At 48.1% G+C, this 25806-nt stretch overlaps 1 protein-coding gene across 1 annotated transcript in view; it reads right to left on the bottom strand.

The window, feature by feature from the left end:
- NDUFAF5 (NADH:ubiquinone oxidoreductase complex assembly factor 5) overlaps positions 1-25806 on the bottom strand; it is a 534186-nt gene that overhangs the window by 285052 nt on the left and 223328 nt on the right. The window contains exon 6 of the mRNA XM_069608340.1: positions 498-537. Within this exon, the coding sequence (XP_069464441.1) occupies positions 498-537 (40 nt within the window). The remainder of the gene's footprint in view (positions 1-497; positions 538-25806) is intronic.

The raw sequence follows: 25806 nt of genomic DNA, 5'->3' as shown, positions 1-25806 counted from the left end.
CACCAGGACACACAATTTAATGTAAACTACACCGGTGTACATTGATGATACTGAAGGTTATCTAGGAGCTTCCAATAAGCGCTAAACTTAAAAGCTGCTTTCAAAGCACAGTTGGGACTATTGATTTCTTAAATCCGCACCAGCCTAGTTTGGCATTTAGCAGTTCAAAGAAACATAATCCAAAATGACCCATGAGTAAACTACAATAATCATCATGCACACTGCCCTGCAGCACTGTGAGAATGAGGTAAGAAGAAATCATTGAATTATTAGTGGCTTACTGACCAAACTGTTCAACGTTAAATAGGCTACATCCCTTTGCTGGAAAGACTGTAACCATTAAGACTACTAAACAGTCACAAAAGCATGTGGACCTAACTAAAGACATTACAAACAAACAGGAATAGAGCTGTTTCATGGCAATATTAAATAAATAAAAACATGGTAAACTGCGACAAAAAATTACTACAGTTGAAATCAATATTGCTGGTTCCTACCTCTGAAAAGGCCCTTGGCAGATCATTGACCCAATGTAAACTACAAAGAAAACAACAATATACATCATCATCCTCAAAATAGAGATTTTGGACATAGCATTTTCTTCAGACATTTTAAGACAGGGTGCGCACAAGTAAGCAGGAATCCTTTTGGACCTTATAACTCACATTCTATCAAAATACTCTACCACAAAAAATTATTAATTTGTTACCTTTTCATTAATCAAATTGAACCACAACTGCATCTTTTGACATCAACATTATTGCTAATCGCACATATAACTATAACACAAAGTACTCTTCACACTCCCAGATGGGGCAAGAAGGATAATGGGTGGGCAGAGGGAGCATAAACAAAGGAGGCTAAGAGAAACATCACTGCACATCCTCAGGGAACACCTCTGGAATCAACCCACTTCCCACAACTTCCGCACTCAAATTGATGGCTCGCTCAGCTCCACTGTCTACCTGCCAGACACTCTTTTGTGAGATATTATGTTTCATTACGATTGAACATTAATACAGTAAAAATCTCTTAACTTGGAAACATCTCCACAATGAGAGTATCCTTTCACTAAGACAGTTTGGGTTTAAGCGAGTTGATGTGTTCTCAGTGCCATTTGTCCCAGGTTTCTTTCTCTAAACAGCTTCCACTGCTCTGTAACACCTCATCCCCTTCGTGACTCTCAGCTTCATATCTTGTTCCTCACTGTTCCGGTTTGCACCCATCGACTCTACTCCATGGACTCCTTATTCATCGTTTGCAGCTTTGTAACTAAGGAGTGATGATATTCAGAGACCTTTCTCTATCTTCCCGGGAGGATAGCTCAGCGGCAACGTGTTTGCCTTGGAAGCAAGACGACATGAAGCAACACAGGTTCGATCCCCGGGTCCGCGCTTAAGCGCGTTATAAATAGGCAACTAAGACAAAAAAAAACATTACGCAACAAAAAAAAACAATTCCTGTAACAGCGCCTCGATGCCTGCGGGCTCTGTGAGCGCTTTTAAAATACAAATAAATAATAAATAAATAAATGCTTATCGTTCTCATCTGAGGTGTGTGCTTCTCTTTATTCCTGTCTTTCTCGTCGTCAGCTTCAGTGTCTAGCCCCCAGGGTGTTGTTCAGGGACTAGTAAATGTTCATCTAAAGTTTCTTTCAGGTGACACATATCTACTTGTATTCTTTTAAAGGGAAATGTTTACCATTTTTCTTTTCTGTTTATGTGACCAGTTTTGGAGGCTTGAGTCTCCAGCGCCCCAGGGAACCTTGTATTGAGCATGGTTTGAAAGAATGGTTCACTCTGCATCTGGTGCTGCAACACTGCAGAAGTCCTTGGCCCCATGGATTCAGCTTTCTTCGAGTCTCCATCACAATCCACCACCTCCCTAGATCTGTGACCGAAATGGAAAGAGGATCGCCATTCTCAAAGCATCACATCCTGGCCTCTCTGACACAGGCTCTGCCATCTTTGTACCAGGAGAAGAGTTTCCGCCCCGGGGAGATGACTAGACACCATCCACCTCCCCCTGCTGCTCCTCCCTGAGGAGCCCTATGCAGGAGTTACTGAGAAGCACATCCTCACCAATACCCAGCAGACACTACCCCACCAAAATACTGATAATGATTCAGACTTCAAAAACAACAGATCAACATTAGAAGACTGGTCAAGAAGAACAAGTTACTTCTTACCTGGTAACGTTCTTTCGATGGGATGTTCCTCCGATGTATTCCTTATCTTTGATAATACTTTTCCAGCTTGCTGGCCTCGGAAATTTTTTCTGTAGAGAGCGCTGCGCGTCGACGTCCGCCGAGTCGATGTCCCTCGACGCCCACCGTATCGGCGCCGACGTCACCATGCCCATAAATAGCCACGCGCTGCGTCCATTGCTCAGTTCCGTTTTGTAGCATAAGAAAAGTCATGCCTGAATTGGTTAGTGACCTTGAAGGAGCGTAAGCTGCAACCACAAGGGAAGTTATCACTGCGGGGATGGTTGGGAGGGGCGATAAGGAATACGTCGGAGGAACATCCCGTCGAAAGAACGTTACCAGGTAAGAAGTAACTTGTTCTTCGAAGGGATTGTGTCCTCCGACGTATTCCTTATCTTTGATAGACTCCCATAGCAGTGGCATGTAATTGGAGGTGGGAGTGATAGTGTTATGTATCCCTTTAGGGATGGACCGAATGTAATACGGCCTTGCCAAATCTGGTCTCTTGAGCAGTGGAGGAATCCAGATTGTAAAATTTTGTGAATGTATGCGCGGACGACCATGTGGCAGCCGCACATATGTCCCGGACCGGTACCCCTCTTTGGAGAGCCAAAGAGGCTGCGATACCCCTGGTTGAATGAGCCCTGAGATTTTGGGGTGGCTCTTTCCCTGCTAGCCTATAACATTCCAGGATGGCCAAAATAATCCACCTGGAGATGGTTTGTTTTGTTATGGGTAGTCCCAACTTGTGACCCGAGTATCCTACAAACAGTTGGTCTGCTTGCCTGATCCTAGCCTTTCTGCTGATGTAAAAGCTGAGAGCTCGCCTAGGGTCCAGCCTATGTAGCCTTTCCTCCTCTTTCCCCGGATGGGGAGGAGGGTAGAACGAAGGCAAGGTAATTTTCTGAGTAATATGAAATTCAGAAACCACCTTTGGGAGGAAATTAGGCTTCACCTGTAGGACAACTTTGTCCTTGTGAAAGATTGTATGTGGGGGTTTACAGGAGAGAGCTTGTAGCTCACTCACCCTCCTAGCAGATGTTAGTGCTACCAATAGGACAGTTTTAAGCGTGAGAAATCTCAGCGAATGGAGTGCCCATTAAGAAGTTTAAGACTAAATTTAAGTCCCATAAGGGAACCTGGAATGGTTTTGGAGGGTAAACATTAGTTAGTCCCTTGAGAAATTGTACCACTAGAGGAATTTTGAAATACGATGGTTCCTCCGCAGTGCGTGTGAAGATAGAAAGCGCTGCAAGATAGCCTTTTACAGTGCCCACTTGAAGGCCTGAGTTTGCCAAGTAGAGTAGAAACGATAACACCGTTGGTGTACCACATGAGAAAGGGTCGATATTCTGTTCCCTACACCAGCTGCAAAATTTGTTCCAACGGCAGCGGTATAAACACTTTGTTGCTGGTCTTCTGGCCGAAAGCAACACCTCCATGACGTCATCAGGGAGATCCCAATCCTTGTACCTCAACCTTTCAGAAGCCAAGCGTGAAGGTTGAGGGTTCTGGTGCCTGGATGGAGAACCTGACCTCCCTTCTGCGAGAGAAGATTCTCTTTGAGTGGAAGACGGATTGGAGGACAGATGGACATATCTAGAAGGTCCGGGTACCACGTTCTCCTGGCCCAATCCGGGGCAATTAAGATCATGGTTTTCCGGAATCTTCTCAACCTCCTGATCATTTGAGGAATAACAGGGACTGGTGGGAACGCGTAAAGGAGTGGAAACTCCCAGTCCACTACGAACGCATCTCCTAGAGCTCCTCTCGGGGGAAATTCCCTTGAACAGAACAGATCGCACTTCCTGTTGGTGCTTGTGGCGAACAGATCCACCTGAGGGGTTCCCCAAAGGGCGAAGATCTCTTGAAGGACTTCCTGAGCTAGCTCCCACTCGTGGGAGACTGTGCTCTGCCTGCTCAGAGCGTCCGCTGTCAAGTTCTTCTCTCCGGCTAGGTGGATTGCCGATAGAGAGATTCCTTCTTGGATTGCCCAAAACAAGAGCTGCATCGCCTCTCTGCACAGTGGCAGTGATCCTATGCCTCCTCTTTTGTTGAGGTAGCACATGGCCACTGTGTTGTCCGTCATTATCAGGACATTTCTCCCCTGTACTGATGGCAGGAAAGCTTTCAGCGCTAGTCTGATCGCTCTCAGCTCTAATAGTTTGATGTGTAGTCTGGACTCCGATGGAGACCAACGACCGCTGATGGTCAAGTCGTTGGCATGGGCTTCCCACCCCGTGAGTGAGGCGTCTGTGACTACTGTTATCTCCGGCCATGGTTGCCAAAACAGTTCTCCTTTCAAGATGTTTTCTGGATAGGCCCACCAATGCAGGTCACGGGCTACCTTGTCCAGAATCCTGAGGAGATCCGTCATTCTCTCTGAGAATTGCGACCACTGACTTCTCAGTGCACACTGAAGAGATCTCATTCTCAGGCGAGCCTCTGGCACAAGGAAGATGCAGGATGCCATGAGGCCTAGCAACCTCAAAAAGTCGAAGGCTGGGAGACGTTGGGCATTTTGAAACTTGGTGACCATCTGTAGAATATCTTGAGCCCTCACCTCTGGTGGCAAGGCTTTTCCCAGGGAAGTGTCCAGGACCGCTCCAATGAACTGGAGTCTCTGTGATGGTATCATCTGTGACTTCTTTAAATTGAGGGAGAAGCCCAGTCTGTGAAGGAAGTGGCAGACATAATCTAGCTGGGCCTGGGCCTGTTCCGAAGATACGGCCCTGATCAGCCAATCGTCCAGGTAGGGGTAGACGTGGATCCCTTCCCTCCTTAGACTCGCCGCCACTACCGACATCAGCTTGGTGAAGAACCTCGGGGCGGAGGTCAGCCCAAATGGCAGAACTCAAAATTGATAATGAGAGTCACCAATTGCGAACCTCAGGTATTTCCTGTGTTTGAGATGGATTGGCACATGGAAATAAGCATCCTGAAGGTCCAGAGATACCAGCCACTCCTGGAGCTGGAGGGCCTGAAGGATCTGAGAAAGAGTTACCATCTTGAACTTGTCCTTCCTGAGGAACTTGTTCAATTCTCGCAAGTCCAGGATGGGTCTCAGTCCTCCGTCCTTCTTTGGTATGAGAAAGTAGGGGGAGTACCAGCCCTTGTTCCTGTCCGCTACAGGTACCGGTTCTATGGCACCTTTCTCTAGCAGGTCTATAATTTCCTGCAAGAGGAGCTGATCGGGAACTTTTAGAGAGCTGTTCCCCGGTGGATGACTCTGAGGAATGTGCAGAAAGGGTAGGCAGTAACCTTGGGCAACTGTCTCCAATGCCCAAGCATCTGACGTTATAGCCTGCCATTCCGTCAGATGGTGAGTTAACCTGCCCCCTACAGGTGTATTGTGTGGGAAGGCCTCAGAGTGGTTTGGGGGCGGCTGATGCAGATGCCGAGGGTAAGGAGGCACCTGCTGCTGCTGCGGTCTTAGTACTTTTGACCCGTCCACCTCGGGTGGATCTCCTTTGGCCTCTTTGAGCCGGCTGTCCTCTGCCTTTCCCGAATGCGGAATAATAGCGAAAGGACTTTCCTCTCCCAGAGGCTCCTGAGGGGCGAAAAGGAGTTTGGCGTATAGCAGCTCCTAAAGAGTCTGCTGCTGCTTTAGAAGTCTGTAACTTTTCCAGACTGTCATCAGCCTTTTTCCCAAATAATGAAGAGCCGTCAAAGGGCATATTCAAAAGTCTGGCCTGTACATCAGGGGCAAAGCCCGACTTTCGCAACCACGCAGTCCTGCGGATTGTTGTACTTGCCGCCATGGCCCTGCTGATACCGTCAGCGGAATCGATGCCAGTTTGAAGTGACTCGCACATGGCATCTTTGCCATCTTTAATAATGTTAAGGAAGGCTTCCTTTTCCTCTCCTTCGGGTATGCAGTCAGCCGCTGATGAAGCACACTCCCATAGTGTGTCACTGAACCTGGCGAGCGTACAGGTGGCGTTGATGGACTTCAACGCCATACTACAGGCAGAGAAGACTTTCTTTGCCATAGAGTCATACCTCTTGTCATCTCTATCCTGTGGGACAGTAGGGTAAGCGGTCCTACTGCTAGATGAAGTTGCCGCTTGAACCACCAGGCTCTCTGGGGTCGGGTGTTTTGACAGATATTCAGGGTCAGCAGCCGCTACCCTATACTTGGTTGACAATCTTTTATTGACTGCAGGGATAACTTCGGGAGTTTCCCAATTAGATGCAATTTTCCTTTGTAAGGCTGCATGGAAGGGGACCACCGGGTCCTCCTGTGGGCCTTTGTCCAATATATCTGTTAGGTCATCCTGTTGGAAAACAGGTGAAGGCGCAGACCAACCCATAAACTCAATTATTCTTGCCATCAGGGTTCTATATGGTGTTTCGGCATGTTCCCCTGGGTCTGGCTTAACAAATTCCACTTCTGGGGAAGTGTCCAGCCCACTTGCCTCATGTAGTGACTCCTGTAGTTCCTTCAGCCTTCTTTCCTCAGAGGTGAAATCCTCTGCAGTAGGCAGTGTGGTCCTCTGTAACCCGAATGTTTCCTGGTCAGAATCTTCCCCTTCTTCATAAATTGAAGAAAGTCCAGGGTATTCTGACCTTTGAAATGGAGTAAAACCCATTTCTAAGGCAGAAGGAGCCAAACGTGTCGTTATTGGACGAGAAAACGTCGATGTCGTCGACGCCGATGTAACAGGCTTCGAAGGCGCCGAAAACGGCATCGAAAAAACTGGAAGGGGTCTTGAAGAACTCGAGAGGATCGGGATCCTACTCGAGGGCATCGACAACGGTCTTGGCGTCGTGCCGGATTCCCTTGAAATCACCGTTGGCTGTGGGGTGGCCTTGGTCCTCTCTTTCATCGGCGTCGACATCGGAGTCGACGATGGCGTCGAGTGGATCGACCGATGCGTTGAGGAACCCTTCGACAACGGCGTCGATGGCGCCGATCCGTGCGTTGAAGGAATCTTCGACAACGGTGTCGAAAACGGTGCCTTCCTACCCGATGGCTCATGGCGCTCTCGGGTGGAATGTTTCGCCGGGTGCTGCGACTCACAGCGTTTAGATTTTTTGGGTTTTTCACCCGGGGTATCACCCTCAGCTGTCTTCGAGGGGGTTGAGGCCGCGTTCTCAAAGACGCTTAACATTTTCTTTCTGAATTTCTCCCACTCAGCTTGAGAACTGTGTTTGGTGGGACAGGAGACTCTTTCTGGGGACACAGAAGATGACGAGGAATGGGACCTTCGACGTCTCTTTTTTGAGTATCTTGATCTCGACGAATGGTGGGAGCTGCTTCGAGATCTAGAATGGGAATGTTTTCGACGGCGAGGAGACGAATGCCTCGACTCAGCCGACGAAACTTTCGAGGAGGTTTTGGCTGATTTACCTCTCTCGAGCTTCCCCTTGCGCTCCTTCAAGGCTTTCGCCGTCATGGACATGCAGTCCTCACACTCCGAACAATGGTGCTCGGATCCCAAGCACCATAAGCAGATCCTGTGTGGATCCGTTATTGACATTTATTTACCGCAGTCTCGACATTTCTTGAAGCCGGATCGCAGAGTCATCGGTTCTGATGAAGAAGCCATCGAGAACTATAAGGTATATTCGAGTAGAAATAGATAATTATCCTGACTGAACTGAGCAACGACGTTCCGAGGCCCCACAAAGCGCGGAAAAACGGAACTGCGCAACGGATGCAGCGCGTGGCTATTTATGGGCATGGTGACGTCGGCGCTGATACGGTGGCCGTCGAGGGAGATCGACTCGGCGGACGTCGACGCGCAGCACCCTCTACAGAAAAAATTTCCGAGGCCAGCAAGCTGGAAACGTATTGTCAAAGATAAGGAATACGTCGGAGGACACAATCCCTTCGAAATACATTTCTTGAAAAAATATATGTGAAAGAATAGTTGGGTTTAAATAAGGCAACATGCTAAATGCCCTCCATAGACATGTTCTCAAGTTAAAAAGGTTAGGTGTGGTTTACGAAGGTAATATCCTGTGCATGTGGGCTCCTAGGAAAGAACTTGTAACCCAGACAAATGCACAACTTTAGTTTAACAGATATATTTGTCTTGTAGTTATTCCATCATCATAATGGTGTTTAATGAAGATTCTTGTAGTTTTTCAATTAAAGGCATTTGAATGGGGAATGCTATATGTAACCCCTTGTTAAATTGTGTCTAGATGTGTTCCTGTAATATGTAAATAGTTCTAATGCAACCTGTAGGTGGAAAAAGGTGATGGCTACAGCCTCATACAAGTATATGAGTTCTTGAATAGGATCAGGAGCTGGGCCGAAGGAGATCAGTACTGTCTGCTTGTACCTGTGTGGATATACTGCCTCCACCGGGAGTGGGCATCAGGGTTTACTCCCGGATTTCTAACCTGCAAAGCAAAGGTTAAGCATCCCTCCAAATACAGGAGCAATTTCGTAAATTGAGCAAAGACACAAATCTGTTCCTACGAGAATATGTATCTCAAACTCCTCGCTGGGGAGGCGGGGGTGGGGGAGCTTAAGAATAAATAAAAACATAAATATATGCCCCACTGTGGGGCGAATACTAATGTAAGACCAATACTAACACATTTCAACAGCAGTTGTAAATAGATTCCCTAATTTAAATAGAACAATAATTAGTTGTTCAGAAGTGAACAGGAAATGGTTTAGAAGTAAAGTCCATCAATGAAATAAGATGAATAACCTGCGGTACCCTGTTGTATACGCGAATGCTTTTTACCTTTTGAAAATCAAAAAATAAATTGGGACAAAAGGTAAAGTCCATCGATCCTGGTCTACTTTGAATTTTATGTTTTCAAAGTGAGTGCAGAACAGTTCACACAAATATCTTTCATTACAGTACCCAAGCATGGCCTCATAATGTGGCTAATTAATGTCCCCAGTTTTAAGGCCTTGTCTCAAGTTCCCTTTTTATACTGCTCTCTTTGAAATACAGATGTCGGACAATAACTCCCTTATTTAGTCTTGCCTCTTGTTTGGACAGACAGGGTCTCCAACTTCTGATTTTACCCTGGGTCTGTGGTAGTTGCAGACATCCAAAAATGTAAAAATATGCAAAAACTGGCTTCCATATCTGATGTGTGACAGCTGCTATCTAATGATACACTTCCCTGGTCTGCTGGTGAATTTGTATAGCTTGCAGCTAAGACACGCCGGATTTAGAGCTCCACGCCAGATTTAGAGCTCCACATTAGAACTTTTCCCTCTGAGGAGGGATGGGGACTGTTACTGCCAATTTGACGACTATGCGAAATTCTAAAGTCGAGCCTGGAGTGGAGGAATACCTCAGGAAAATCCTGGAGGTAAATTATGCCACTCAGTGCCGAAACATCGGCAGAATTACTGTGGCTGAAAAAGCCCCATTGAGTCCACTGGACTCAAAAATAATGGGGAATTCCACTGCCACCACCACTTGGCGAATTCCACTGCAGACCAATGTAGTCTCCCTGGCCAAAAAGGGTTGGCTCAAGGCCCAGTCGGTCAATTGACGCGTGGAAGCCAAGTACAGGCAGAGGGAGGGGGATACACTCTTACTATCGGGCCATCCTCAGCCACACTCCTCGGTGATCGCTGCAGCATCACTATACTCCAAGCCTCTGTCGTCCTCAGCCTCCTCCTCTGCAACGCTGCTAGGCAAGGAGTGGGAAGATCTTGGAGGCTTACAGGAATAAGCTGTATTCCAACGTGTCCCTGCATCTTCGTCAGGCCAACGCTGTTGCCATGCTGGCTGCCGCCAACCAGAGGTTATTTTATTTTATTTTGAAATTTGTTTATTGGCATTTAGTTCGGGTTACAAAACAACACCATCAGCGGATGCATCTGTCAATATCAAATGAGCAAATTTCCACATAGTACAGCCGCATCTTAAACAGTAACTACAAACAACAAATTAACTTTAACCGTCTCCTTAGTCGTCTTGAACAATGTTCTGCTGGTCTCCGACAGGGTGGATGTTTGGGTTATGGGGGGGGGGCAAAACCAGTTCAGGAGCCTTCTTGGGCCGTGGTGGTTTAGTTCCAAGTAACTTAGTTGGCCGCATGGATCTGCTATTCGCCCTGGCGAGTTATTCAAGGAGGTTTGTCGTCTGGAGAGTGGAACAGTTTTACCATGGTGTCTTTCCATGCAGTTAGTGCCATGCTCGAGTCTTCGGAAGATCTGGCTATGCTATCCTCCCAGGCCCTTGTTTCGGCGTTCGCCCATTTCTCAAGTTCTTTATGCCATACCGTGAAGATCGGACCTGTGGGCTTTTTCCATGACATGGCCATAGTTCTTTTTGCCAATATGCACACTAAGTCCATCAGTTTAACTGAGTGCTTGAATTTAGCTAGTCTGGGGTAGGTTCCCAAAAGGCATTCTTGCGGAGTCCATGTGTACCTGGTCAGACCCGCCTTTTCACACGTGTGCTTTATTTTTGACCAGAGGGTCTGAGTTTTGGTGCAGTTCCAGAGCATATGGATCAGGTTTGCATTATCCGACCCGCACCAGGTGCAGTTCGGTTGTGTAGAATTGTTGAATATAGCCAATTTGCTTGGGGTTAGGTAGGTGCGGTATAATACATTTATCTGGATCAGTCGAAATCTGTGGTTTCTAGAGACCTCCCTAGGGAACGCCAGTGCCCTATCCCATTCCTTATCTGACATCTCCAGTCCCATGTCCGTTTCCCACTTAGACCTAAGTACTGCACTCCGGGGGTTAGGAGTGTCGATTAGGTGACCGTATATTTGGGACACCACCCTCCCGCCTTCTCCGAGATTGTATAGTAGTGTTATGAAGGGGTCCATTTCCGGTTCCTCTGGCCAGGTTACCCATTTTATTCGTGCTATTTTTCGAATCTTCTGGTACCAAAGGTATTGGCCAGAGGGGATACCATCTTCCGCTTGCAACATGGGGAATTCCCGGAAGGTTCCCTCAGCGTATAGATCTCCCCAAGTGTATACCCCTTTCCTTTCCCAAAGTCTGATATTATGCAGATCGGTATCGGCCTTGTCCTGCCCCGAGATTAATGGCATTTCCGGGGAGTATGGCTGCTTTAGTTGCATGACCGACTCGGTTCTATGCCAAATTTTCCTACCCAGGGTCACCAAAAAGGGTGCATTGCGTAGCAGGTTTTGGGGGGCCCAAATCAGTTCTTTCAGTCTTACCGGAGATATCATGTCCTGTAGCAGGGGAGTTTCAGACGTGATCTCGTCTGCTAGCCATTTAGTTACAAAGCCCAGCTGGGCAGCAAGGTAATATTTCTCTAGATTCGGTAGTTGAATTCCCCCTTGCTTGTATGGTAGAACCAATGTGGATAGGGCAACCCGGTGTCTACCACTTCCCCATAAAAAGTCCCGGATTATTGCATCAAGTAATAGAAAGAAGGGTTTAGTGATGTAGAAGTGCACATTTTGGAACCCGTATAAGAATCTAGGAAGAACAATCATTTTAACTATAGAGGCCCTACCCATCATTGATAGAGGTAGCTTAGCCCAGAAACCCATGGATTTACGTAGTCCCGGGAGTGCAGCCCTCGTGTTACATTCATGCATTAGCTCTGGGGTGTGCATTATCTGGATCCCGAGGTAACGGAATGAAGTGGTTTGCCAATTTATGCCTACCGAAGGAAGTTCTTCAGCAGACCGACCCTTTAGTCCCGCTAGCGGAAACAGGCAGGACTTGGTTTTGCTGAATTGTATGCCCGAGACCTTCGCATAATTATCTAGGACTTCCAGCATTGTTGGCACATTAAGAAGAGGGTTGTTGACATATATAAGCACATCATCGGCATATAAAGAAACAATGTGGTCTACCCCGCCTATCCTTATGCCTGCGTCAAAAAACTGCCTTCTAAAGTAAATAGCTATGGGCTCCAGACCTAAGATATAAAGCATGGGTGAGAGAGGGCAGCCCTGCCTAGTTCCCCTACAGATGTCCCAGGCCTCTGACACATATCTCCCAGATTTTAGTCGTGCTCTCGGTTTATTATACAGGATCTTAATCCACCTAATGAACCCCTGGCCAAAGCCGAATCCTTCCAGTACTGCCACCAGCCACTCCCAATAAATAGAATCGAATGCCTTAATGGCGTCTAAGGACAGTAGTGCATAACATTCCTGGCTTGTGTCGGTTTGAGCTATTATGTGCTGGAGCCTGCGCAGATTCATGGTCGTGTTACGACCAGGCACAAAGCCGTTCTGGTCCGTATGTATTATGTCTCCAATTACTCTGGATAGCCTCTTAGCTAGAATTGATGTAAGTATTTTAACGTCATAATTAAGCATAGCAAGGGGGCGGTAAGAGTCGCACCTATCTGCGGGTTTATTAGGCTTGAGCATTGGGACGACCAGAGTTTCCCTCATGCTGTCCGGTAGGGTCCCCCTTTCATAAGATTCCAAGAAGACTTCATGTAATAGCGGTGTTAAGGAGGGTTCATATGCCTTGTAAAATTCCGGAGGCAGCCCATCGCTGCCCGGGGCTTTACATGTAGCCAGGGATCTAATTGCCTCAGTTATGTCCTCGGGTGTGATGTCCATGTCTAAGGTCTCAGATTGTGTGGGAGTTAGTTTAGGCAGGCCGATCTCATCAAGAGTATCTAGTATTTGGTCTTGGGGGACTCGATCAGTGTGAGAGTATAATTGCATGTAGAAACTCGTAAAAGTATCATTAACACCCTGTTGAGTGTTGTGAGTTTCATCAAATTCATCCCGCAGTGTGGTGGTTATGTGTCTGGGGTGTTCTTTCTTGCAGAGCCAAGCTAGTAACCGGCCAGGTTTGTCTGCTTCTGCGTGTGCTTTGTTTGTTCTAGCGACAAAGTCAAATTTAGCTAATCTGCTCCATGCTTCAGCGCAATTCTCTCTAAGCGTACTAAGTTCTTCTTCCCTCTTCGGGGTGTCTGTGGGGGCAGCTTCCAGATTCACTATTTCTTGTTCCTTCCTGCTTAATTCGCTGCGCAATAGTTTCCTGATGCCACCCGCCTTGGCAATGACTTCTCCTCGCGTTACTACTTTTAGGGCATCCCATAGAGTACTGACGTGGTCTACGCTCCCAGTATTTTCTGATATGAAATTGTCTATGGACTCATGTAGCTCCTCTTTAAATGCCAGATCTTTCAGGGCTTCCACCGGCATTCTCCACATGGGGATGGGAGGTTTTGGGCCAATGTGATTCCATTCCATTAGGAGTGGAGAATGGTCTGAGATGGTCCTTCCCAGATATTGCGCATCCCCTATCTGAGGTAAGTGCTCTCTACCCACAAAGAAATAATCTAATCTAGTATGAAGGGCATGTGGAGACGAGAAGTACGAATAACCTCTTTCCTCTGGGTGTATTTCCCGCCAAACATCTGCCAGATCTAGTTCATCAGTCATAGCTTTCAGGGACGTGGTGGCAGTGGAGGGCCCCCTTGTTGGAGGCCAGGACCTATCCAGCGTTGGGTTGTGGACACAATTGAAATCACCCCCCCATATAAAGAAGCCATTCCTATATTGTAGCATTTTGGTACTCAGCTCCCTCAAGTGCGTAGGGATATTGTGATTGGGGAAGTACGAATTCACAATACATATTTCCATCTGCTCAAAGGTCCCCCATATTACCACATATCTGCCTTCTGGGTCTTTTTCCATCTTGGTGAGTCGGAACGGTACCTGGGGGTTGATCCAGGTGTAAACCCCTCTTGCAAATCTGGAGTAGGAGGCCCCAAAGCCCTGTCCCACCCAATGTTCCCTGATCTTCGCCTCTGACTCGGCAGTGCAGTGCGTCTCTTGTAGCAGAGCTATATCCACTTTTTTCCTATGCAGGTAGGATTTAATCCTATTTCTGCGGAGATAGGTGCCCAGGCCCCGCACATTCCATGTCATTATCCTGAATTGACCAGCCATAATGGTTTCAGAAGGGGTCCGGGGTCAATCCACCACTCATAGGGGCCATCTGTTAACTTGGCTGAGTCCCCACGAAGTTCCCCTAGCTGTAGGTTCAAACCCATCAAGTCCTCTATTTCCACCCTCTCATCCCTTATCCTCATATTGACGTTCGGAGACTTACCAACTTTCTCAACTTTCATCTCAAAGGATGTGTTAACCAAAGGGAACAACAAATAACTGCCCCCAGCAGTTGTTTCAAACTCACAACGCTCGGGGGCTCCCGAGCCTCCGGGGCCTCTCCAGGCCTTTCGGTACGGGTGGTGTGTAGGCATTCGGCCAACACTGTATTGGGTGGGGCGGGTCGCTGGTGTTCCTGCACTTGGGCCCTCGTGCTCCTGCCCAATTAAGACTTCTGTTCGTTGCAGCGTTAATTCAGGCTCCACAGACAATGTCGTGATTGCTTAGTGTCGTGATCCTTTTCTCAGGCAGTTCCAATCGTTCCTTTATCGCTTGTTTCCTTTTTCAAGTTTTTCCGTGTCATCGGCGAGGTTGTTGTGTTCAAGCCACATATTTGCAGCCGCCGGAGTTTCAAGGAAGATTGCCTTCCCTTTGTACAGTATTTTGAGTCTGGCTGGGTACAGCAGCATATACTTCAGATTGAGTTCCCGTAATTTAGCTTTTATCGGTACGAAGGAGTTCCGCGCTCGTTGCACCGTGGGGGTGTAATCAGGGTATATGACTATTAGAGAATCGTTCCTTCTGATCTCTCCGCCTTCTCTTGAGAACCGCAATATTACCTCTCTATCTCGGAAGTTTAAGATTTTAGCTATTATTGGGCGTGGGTGTGAACCAGGTGGCGGCCTTTTCTGGAGAGACCTGTGGGCCCGTTCCACAGAGAATCCCTGGGTGAGATTGCCTGCTCCAATTTCCTGAAGTAGCAGCGATTCGATGAACTCAGTGGGGTTCAGGCCCTCCATGTCTTCCGGAATCCCGAGAATTCGAACATTATTGCGGCGGGCACGTCCCTCCGCGTCCTCGGAGCGAGATTCCAGTCTAGCCACTATTGATTCCAGTTCTTGGACTTTCGCCTTCAGTTCACACGTGTCCTCACTGGTTTCTTGTAGGGAGGCTTCAGTTTTGGTCACCCTTTCCGTCAGGTTGCGGGCATCTTGCCTCATTAGCTGTATGTCTGACCTGATTTCTCCTATCTTATCTTCCATGGAAGTTCGTAGGGCCGCAATAGCCTGCAGGATTTGAGTGTCTCGGGGGTCTGCCACCAGAGTGGGTGTCTCTGTTGGGGGAGTGATCTCCTGCGTTGGTTGCTGCCTTTGCAAAGTCGTTGTGAAGGCGTCCATCGTCACAGTTTTTGATCTGTTCTTCGGAGGCGACATGGCCCGGTTTGGGGGAGCCAGACTTGTATTCCACGCTATGAGCTTTATCCTGTGACCAGAGGTTTGTTTCGGGTGGCCCTTGTTCGGGCGGAATATGGTTTCAGGTCCAGTGCGGATCCAATATCTAACCCGCCGGGCTTTATGAGCTGTGTTTGGCCTCTAGTTTTCGTATTTTGTGCCTCCGGCAGGCGGGGTGGGAGCCCTACCTCTTGGGCACACGTGTGATTATTCAATTCTCCCCAACCGTTAGATGCCTCCGGCGGTCCCGTCTGTTCTTTTGCCCTGGTGAGATCTGTGGCACTGTGGGGCGGTATTTGGGTTAGTAGGGAGCAGTGCAACAGACTGTTGTGGGTTCCCGGATGATGATGATGCGTCCGGCCCCAGCCGCCTAGTCCAGAGGCTCGCCTGGCGTATTACTCAGCCCGCCAAATTTCAGGCATAGAATTACCTTCTGTGAATCCTCCGTATTGTGGGTGCTTTGTGGTACCTTCTACCGGTTACGACAACCAGATGCGGTTCACCTTCAGCCTCCAACCGATGGGACCGTGTTGCGAGGAGTTATCCGTTGATAGCACTCGCGGTCTCCCGACCAGACGACTCGGCGATCCTCTTAACGGGTGCCGGCAGGGGTGGGCACCGAGCGGTCCGCTCCGTCCCTGCTTCAGTGCACCGCTGGGATTCCCCGCTACCTCCTGTGCTTATCCGCCAACTGGGATCTCCTCTCGCGTTCAGTACGTCGTGTATGCACCGAGGTCACAACGCTCGTGCCGGTGTTAGTCGTGCTTCGTTTCGGCTGCTCGCAGAGGGGCCCGAGACGACAGCCACATCCAGCCAGCTCGCCGGCACTCTAGTCCGTCTCACTGTCGCGGCACTCCGTCAGCCTCCGTGCTGGGAGCCGCCATCTTGGGTGCCACCGGGGTGCCTTTTCGATGCTCCGTTTACTGCGTTGCTGGTGCCGATTTTTTCCAGCGACACGGTCAAGTGTGGCAAAAGGGTTCTCCTGCGAGCACGTTGATTTGTGTCTCGGATCTTTTAGTTCAGACGCCGTTATATCGGCCGTTGTAGGATCATGGGCAGGAGCACGGCGGGTTGCTGACTTCACTCCATGCGTGCAGGCCACGCCCCCCCGCCAACCAGAGGTTATAGCAGGAAATTGCGTACTTTCTCCCAGAACTCCTTTCGCAGAGCCAATCACGTTTCAAGACGGGACTGGATGACGCCAAGCTGGTGGCGCAGGATCTCATGGAGTCCACTGTGGCCCATATTGACACCTGGCCGTGCCATCTGTATCGCCACGGACATGAGAAGGACAGCCTGGCTCCGTGCAATGAAATTCAACCCTGATGTCCAGGAACGCATCTTAGATCTTCCGTTCGAAAGGGGTGACCTCTTCCACTCCACAACGGACGAGGAGCTGGACAAAACGAAAAACAGCTCACAAACGGCCAAGTCTTAATCCATCTTGACAAAGACCGTGCCCAAATCGTACACCCAGTCACTGCAGCGCTCCGACAAGGGCCGTACGTACGGAGGGTTCCGCGGCTTCCAGGAACTGAGGTCCAGGCAGCCAGATTGCTTGCCAACTCCAAACCGGCACAAGCAATAAAAAGGGGGTGGGGGGATTAAGGGCTTTTTCCAGTCCCCCTCCTCCGCAGCAGCAGAAGGCATGACACACCCCTTCGGGTCCACGTGTCTCCAGTGCAGGGTATGTTTGCTCTCCATGCACATTCCTGGTGCCAGAATTTCGGTGACCCCTGGATCCTCTCCTTAGTATCCACAGGGTACTGCCGACCCATCCCAGCCTCTCCTACCTCCTCCCTTCTCCCTTCCACTCCCTCAAGTTTGGACAGCAACTCTGCTGGCAGAGATCTGCTCGCTCATAGAGATCCAGGCCGTGGAGGGAGTCCCGGCCTCCCAGCGAGGCTTGCGCTTTTACTCCAGGATTTTCGCCATTCAGAAAAAGAACCAGGCAGGCCTGAGAGTTGTGCTGGACCTTTCCACCCTCAACCTCTCCTTACCTCTACAAAAATTCAAGATGGTTATGACAGCTTTTATAGCAGAGACATTGTGCAAGGGAGACTGGATGTGCTCCCTGGATCTGAAGAACGCGTACCTACACGTCCCAATTTGGCAGGCCTATCGTTCTTTCCTACGGTTCAGGATCATGGGCTACCATTTCCAATACAAGGTCCTTCTTTTGGCCTCAACTCGGCCCCAAGGGTCGTTACCAGACTCAGGAATACTGTGGCTGCCCTCCTCAGAGTGCAGGGCCTCCACATCTACCCATACCTCGACGGCTGGCTCGTCAGGGCTACATCTCCGGAAGCGGTTCACCCCTCTTCCCATGCCCTTATGAACACACTGCACGATCTGGGCTTTTTGCTCAATCTCAATAAGTCGCAGCTGCAGCCCACGCAGACTGACATTCTTGGGCCTCATCTTGGACACATGTTCCGAGAAGGTGTTTCCGTCGGAGGACAAGATTGCGGCCATTAGGAGGGCCACAACTCACTTCCTCAGCAGTGAGGTGACCTCAGCCTGGTGGTACCAGCATCTCCTGGGTCTCTTGGAGGCGGTCCTGTTAGCCGTCCAACACATGAGACTGCGAAGGATTCAGCTGCACTTCGCGGCTTCATGGAACCAGAAGCGCGCAGATACTTTCTACCCTTGGGAACTGCAGTTCTCTCAAGGTTAGTCAGAGAAAGCAACCGACCAACAACAGGCGCTTATTGCCAAAAAGTTGTTTGAGGGTAACTTTAAAAAGACACTATGGAGAGTAAAAACAAATTACACCTGTTAGGCAAGATTGTATGCAGTACCCTTTGGGTGCACTACAATAACCTTGACCTCCTGGCAAAAGAGACCCAACCTTTGGTATAAGTCTGAACTACACAGGTTGGTAGTGTGGCTGAGCAGCCAGGCTTATCTCAAGAGGGGTCAATGTGAGCAGTAAGGTTGTGAGACAGCGTTTCACAGTAGCAGTTATTCAAATACACACTTAGACCGAAGGTTTCTTGTTTGAATATTAGCCTGCGTCGCATCTAGATAGGACTTTGAATGTTAGCAGACGGTAAACCTTCCCTCAAAAACACTCCCTCCAGAAACGTGACAATGTTGCAAGTGGTAACCTCATGCAACACTCCCAACCTCTGGCCACTTGGAAAACCTGTCAATAACCACAACTATGAAGCTGTCCCTTACAACTGACAAAGTCAAAGGCCCCAACAAATCTATTGCTACTACTTCCCATGAAACAAGCAAAACCTTCGGAACAGCCATTGGCGAGAGCGAATTTTCAAAATCATATCGCTACCACTGCATATCATGCACCCTTCTACCTTCTGTTTAATCTCCAAATCCTTATGAGGCCACCAAAAATCTGCTCCAATAGCCAATTTTGTCCTTGAAACACCTATGTGTCCCTTGTGCCCTAGATCCAGCACACATGCTCTCCTGCCTTTTGGGACCAACAATCGATCGCCTCTATAAATCATCTCCCTTTGAACAAAGTTCATCCTTGATCCGCTTGAATCTCTTCATTACAGGCACATCACAACTAGACACCTCATCTCCTCCCCTCCACCGTCCCAAAACAGTGAGCTTCACTGCCTGATATACTTCATCCTCCTCACAGGCTCGCCGCCGCTCCTCTTCAGTTAGCACCTATACACTAAAAATGTACTTGATCCCCTCATCGCGACCATCATCTAGCATGTCTGACTCTGCCAACTGGAATCCGCGACAAGTCGTCGGCCACTGTGTTTTTCCTCCCTTCCACATGCTCAATCCGGAAATTAAAATTCTGCACACGCGTCACCCACTTCATCATCCTCTGAGACACACCATCCCGTCCACCCCTGCTAAATATATTGACCAAAGGTTTGTGATCCGTCTTAATCACAAAACTCTTCCCGTACGAGTATATTTTGAACTTTTCAATGGCCCAGACCTCCGCCAGGGCCTCTTGTTCAATCACTGAGTACCTTTTCTCAACATCTTTCAAAGCCCTCGAAGCAAAAGCTACAGTAGACTCACAACCATTACCATCCTCTTGCAACAAAATCCGTCCTAATCCAGAGTCACAGGCATCTGTATGTACAATAGTCCTAAGACCTTGGACCCCTTCAGCACAGGTGCATGCAAAATACTCTTCTTAACATCATAGAATTCCTTCTCACACTTGCTAGACCAGAGAAATGTTACTCGCTTCTTCGTAAGTCTCCTCATTTCTGTGTTCCTACTCGCCTGTCCTCTAATAAACTTGGAATAATACTAAACAAGTCCCAAGAAAGACGATATCTCAGGCTTGGACGTAGGAGCTGGCATCTCGGAAATTCCTTCCTTCACGCTAACCTTGGGTTTAACTCCCTCCCCCGTCAACTTATATCCAAGATACTGAACTTCCTTTTCTAGAGTCAACGTAAGCCCAGCCTCGCTCAACTCCTCCAAGACACTGTGGAATCTCTCATCATGACTTGCTAAGTCCTTACCCCATACTAGTATGTCATGCCGGTAAAATTTCACTCATGAAAGACCACCTAGTAGAACATGCATAACCCCCTGGAACATGCTAGTGGCAGACACCAACCCAAACGGCATCTGCATGCATCTGAACATCCCAACATGCATAATAAATGTTGTAAGATCACGTGAGCTCAGGTGTAGTGGTATTTGGTGATACGCAGATTTCAAGTCAAGCAATGAAAACACTTGAGCGCCAGAAAGATCAGATATGAACTCATCAATCTTGGGTAGTGGGAATCTCTCCGCAATCACACACGTGCTGAGTCCCCTCAGAGCAATACACAACCTAACAGCCTCATTCCCTTTGTGTTCCACCACAATGGGGTTAACCCATTTCGAGAACTCTGTGGGCTCTATAAGTATTGCTTTTGTCATGCGTTCAAGTTCTGCCAACCTCCTCTCTTAAGGCCAACGGGACGGGCCTAACTTTGGCCACTATGGGAATAGATACAGCCCTGATCCTAATCTTATGCATGAATTTAGATACACAATCCACTCTGCCTTGAAAAATCTGGGGTGCCCAAGTGGGACTATCTTTGCAGCATACTCCCTCACCCTGCTCCTTAGAACACACTTCAACTGCATCCTCACACCTGTCAGCGGTTGTGTACACATGTTGAATGGCATTTGGATCAAGTTTAATGCCAAGAGCCGCTTGACTACTCCAAGAGTGTAAGTCACCACCAACATCTGCCACATACATTTTCCCATCGGCCAACCTCCAGAGCTGCTTCCATTTCTCGAATTATGTGAATAGGGTTCTCCCCATAAGCATTTGCCTTGACAGATGCTTCCCTAAGTATGCATTTCTGGAATATCTTTTCCCAAGTCCCCTTCCCTATGAGGTTATAATCAGCTCAACTGTCAACCAACATGAGTACATCCGTGCCATTGATTTTAACCAAGGACCTGGGTTTCTTCAACCTCACACCAGAAACAGCATTTATCACCTGGATGATTCGCACTCCACCTGCAAATTCTCCATCAGAGTCCTCATCACCCTCATTCTCATGCACACTTCCCCCAGAGGCCGCTAATTGGCAGCACTTGGTCAAGGGCCCTCGCATTCCACATAATCTACACTCTACATAAACAGCTGTACATTCTCTGGAGTTAGTCAAATGTTGCACGCTCCAACATCTAAAGCATCTTTTTTGCACAATGTCGCAGGTGTCCCGCCTTCGAACATCATCATCGCGGCCATCACTCCTACTCTGAAATCTAAAATATTCTTTCTTTGCTCCACCGTTTCTGGGTCTTCTGACTTAGTTTGACTTCACATCACTGGATTTCTTATTCTTCTGCCTGCTACTTCTCCCTACAGAAAGAGCACTGACTCCAACAGTGCTTTTTTCCAAACTAACTCTTTCAGTCTGAGCTATTTGATACACAGTGCCGTATGCTCAACTTGCTTGGCAATCTCAATTGTTCTGTCTAGATTGGGGTCTAATTCTTTCCACAGCTCTTCTCTAACGCAGTGATCAGTACACCTTATCATCAACTGGTCACGGATATGCTCATCATGCCAATGTCCAAAACAACACTTTATCGCAAGTCCACGAAGAGGACAACATCCTCAATGGTCTCTCCATTCTTTTGTTCTCGTGTCTCAAAGTGATATTGGGCCAGGATCTTGTTTTCCTTGACTTCGTAATGTTTGTCAAGCTTGGCGATACTGGCATCAAAACTGTTCCATGGTGTGGCATCTGCTGGCTATGTGGGTTCTAGTAATCTCTTGAAAATATTTTTCCCCGCACTCCCCAAACAATGGTAAAGAAGAGCATCTTTTCTTTCAATGGAATAGTTAGGTCCACAAACCGCTAGTACACACTTTAAAAAATCTTCTTTCCACTCGCTCCACTTAATGAGTGGTTCTCCAGGCTGTGTGAGAAAGAATACAGGTGCAGGTATGCTGGCCATGGTGACTCTGCTTGTTGAGCGTGAGTAAAGAGTACAGTACTGAAGGACTTCTTTAATCCTCCTACCTTCAACTCCACTTGTGGTGTCCTAGCCGCCTCGTGCTTTCCTCCTTTGGCCTCCTCTCTCCGTTGAAAGTGTCGGCCCTGAACCATTTCCTTGACTACGTTATTGAATCTGTATAACGATGCATAACTCTGTGTAATCCCTGATGTGTTGCCTTGACAACGGAATGCTTTCTATTAAAATGGCTCCTTCACGTAACGTGACTGTTGAGGGTCCTTACCTCTAGTCCTGGTGCCTTTATGGGTGCATGCGAAGAGACGCGGCACCCACGGGTTTCATCAATGAACAGCAAAACACGAGGAAATGATGGCTGTTCCGTTACCACGTTCCACCCAGCGGCATAGCTTCCCACACTGTCACTGCGTTCGCTCGGACAGCACAGCCTCCTCCTGCAACGGACAGTCACAGGGCACCGGTGCCACTGCTGTGCTCCTTTACACAATGCACCTGCTGCCTCCAGCTGCCTCCAAAAAGCATATGTCGTGTACTCAGGTGATCACTGCCTTTCTTAATCCCAGTTGCACACGCAGGTGATTACTACTGTTCTTGCTCTGCTGCAGCTCTGAAGAACAGCCCTCCTCGCCATGGAAATTAATCTATATCAACGAGTTGAACCAAACAAGGCATGACTTTTATTGGTAGAGATGTAGGCATGTGCTTCAGCCAGTTCCAACCATCTTAAAATCAACTGTAAAAACAGCTCTTGCTAGTCAAACCCCCGCAACTCTATAACTCTAGAACACCCAGATTTCAACACATGACACAACATATCCATGCAAATGGAAGAGATGAGAGAGAAAGGAGCTGTGAGCCCCAAATGCAGACAAGGGAAATAGACAGGATAAGGGTGACAACAAGATGCTTTACTTTGGGACACATTTTCAGAAGCAGGAACACTTTCTTTTATTGTTTGCCATCTGGATTTCCCATTTAAATCGCCCGTTTCTGTGAAAAGTCCCTAATAAAACTCGTTGAAATGAACACATATGTTAAGTCCTCTGTACCCTTCACTTGGCTTCTTGTCAGGGCCATGGGAATATTAACAGAATCTTTGATTTAGCACGGATCGTTTGACTTCACAATAGATGCCACCTTAAGCCACAACACAGTGATTAATACATGCACTCCAACTGGGGCCCTCATGCAAGTTTTAATACAAGACAAGAGTGGGGCTCTATCTACAACATGTGGGTTTTTCTTTATAAGTCTTCGTGGACACCTCAGGATCACTTCAGGTGATAGACCACTGGGTTACAGTAGATGGAGTAACTCGGATTTTAACTTTTCCGTCATACCGGGGTCTGATTTATAGTACTTCAGGTGTGGTGTTACAGAACAAGAATATCACTGTATGAACAAGCATTGGCAAAGTCAATGGGTCTTGCTTTGCAAATTGGCTTTGCAGATGCCTATATTTAAAATGGGCATACAGTTTCTGGCTATGACATAAAGGGCTCCTTCATGCTAAAGGTTGTCTGTGACTAGGTCAGTAGGCAGAACTACGCTGTTGAGAATTTGATTTGAATACAGCATAAATCCTATCTGTACCAAGAGTCCCTCTATTTTAAGTTTATATATTTCCTTCCTGACATTCTTTTTTAAAATGTAATTTTATATTCACATTATAACAAAATCCAAATACAGGTCATGAAACACAGTACCCATCAAAACAATAAACAGACCCATAAACAATCCTCCCCCCCGTCCCTTTGTCCTTCTCCTCAACCTCTATAACGCATGTAACCCGACCACAAAACAACTTGAAATACCTCCAAAAATCTCCCCATTTGTCATCAAACATTTTACGTTTCTTTTGACTCCTGTAAATTACTCACTCCATGAGCAAACAATTGTGTATCTCATCTATCCATACGGCCACACTTGGACGTGTGATGGATTTCCAGTCTCGCAGGATTAACTTCTTAGCCATCAAGGCCACTCTGAGTAACCACTTGCTATGGGACAAAGACAGATCCTCCAAAAGGGTATCTTCAACCGATGTTAGCGTTTAAAAATCATAATCCGATGATAACCTCAGGACCTTGTTTAAAATGTAGAATAACTCACCCCAAAAGAACCTCACCCTGTTGCACTCCCACAACATATGCTCCAGAGTGCCAGTCCTATGCACGCATCCCCAGCAGGAGTCTGAATCTACAAGATCACGTTTATATAAACATTCAGGGGTCCAGTAAACCCTACGTAGAATTTTAATCTGTCTCGATGTTTCATCCAGACTCAAAGAGGAGAGGGCTATGTTTTCATAAATAATCACCCAACGTATTACAGACATTTCCTCGACTAACTTCTGTGACCATGTATGCAACAGAGCAGAGCTATTCTGTTTGGTAGACATAAGTCTATAAAGATTTGGGGGGCGTGGCTTGCAGCCAAGGAGGAGGTCGACTTCCAGGACTGCTCCTGCCTGATCCTGCAATATCCATCTGGATAGCAAGTTTCACAATAAGTTTACAGCCTGAAAATAAGAGAGAATGAGGCAGAACACCTCCGAAGTGCCCAGTTGGAAGAAGGTGAACAAAGCCTTTGTCGGCTGCTAGAGGCGGAGCGCGGAAGAGAGGGTCCACCGACGGCAACCGATATCAAGATGGCGACCGCAAAGGGAAGGGGACTGTGGCAGTGCGTGTGAGGCTCGGAGGTCGGGGGAAGCCCGAAGAACCCAAGCGGAGAAGTAGCGAGGCAACAGAGGACGTCGTAGCTGGGGAGGGCTGCAGAGGAGCACATACTGAAGAGGAGGAAAGCCCGGGAACCAGAGCGCCCTGACGGGAGAAGACACGGGGAGAGGAACCACAGCTGACTCCCCCAGGAAACACAGGCAACGTAGCAAACACGGGACTAGTGTTGCACGAAGCCCCCCTGAGCTGTCTGACCCGCGGGGGCCGAGGGCTGGAGGCAAGGCCATATGTCGGTTAAGCCGTGCAGCGCAGCAATGACAAGGTGCTGTAATTAGCAGCTCCAAGGGCACGCAAAGGAGCCGAGAGAGCTCTGTAGCGCACTGCCGTCCAAGGAGGAGCAAATTAGTGGCGTGAATATGGGAAACCGGGCCGGGCGGTGGAACCAAGGATGCAGCCCTTGCTGCACTCAAGCTATAAGTGGCCAAGAAAGCATTGCAACAGGCAACTCGCTGATAGTAGCCATACTTGGAGAAGCTCCAGGGGACAGATTCCGGCTAAAGGCAGGTGGTGCGAGACGATTAAGGGCACAACATCAGCGTGCAGCTCGAGGTCACCGGGGTGCGAGTGATAGCAATTGCACCCAGAGGTCTATAACTGCCCCTACATGTGAATCACGCACAACAAGCCCTCCCAACTGGATGGCCACAATCAAGACTCATATAATTACGCCTGAAATCTTACAGGCTGCGTCTCCAGCAGAAAACAATTGCAGCCAACTACTAAAGAGTCAAGCTGACTGGATGCCTCCCAAGCCAGGCCAAAACGAAAGCAAATCAACCAACTTTAGACAGCTTTGCCAGGACCAAGCAACAGGCTCCCGGAGTAGGCATGGAACCAGCAGAGGTGAAAGGGGGAGATGCCATGGAGCTGCACAACCAAGTGATGCTACACATACAGAAGAGTATTCCCCTTTGGACATTGAAGGTGGTAGTCAGGGAAGCTGCCAAAGTAGGGTCAAGTGGCCTCCAAGCAAACATTAATAGGGAATTGTTCTCCGGGGAGGAACGATTGAGAAAATTGGAGCAGTCCCGGGGAGGAACTATCAGACACAAACGCAAGGGTTATGGAACTAAAACAGAAATGCACGGAATGCTGGGAGAGGCTGGGCAAATATAGCTTCGCTAAATACAACGAGAAGCAGCATATAGAAGGTGATAAACCTAGCCGGTTGCTGGCATGGTTA

The sequence above is a fragment of the Ambystoma mexicanum genome, chromosome 4q (genome assembly GCF_040938575.1).
Source record: "Ambystoma mexicanum isolate Mex_15411 chromosome 4q, UKY_AmexF1_1, whole genome shotgun sequence".
NCBI classification, from domain to species: Eukaryota; Metazoa; Chordata; class Amphibia; order Caudata; family Ambystomatidae; genus Ambystoma; species Ambystoma mexicanum.
The sequence above is the reverse complement of the archived record's forward strand: the minus strand, read 5'-3'. Positions and strand labels throughout refer to the sequence as shown.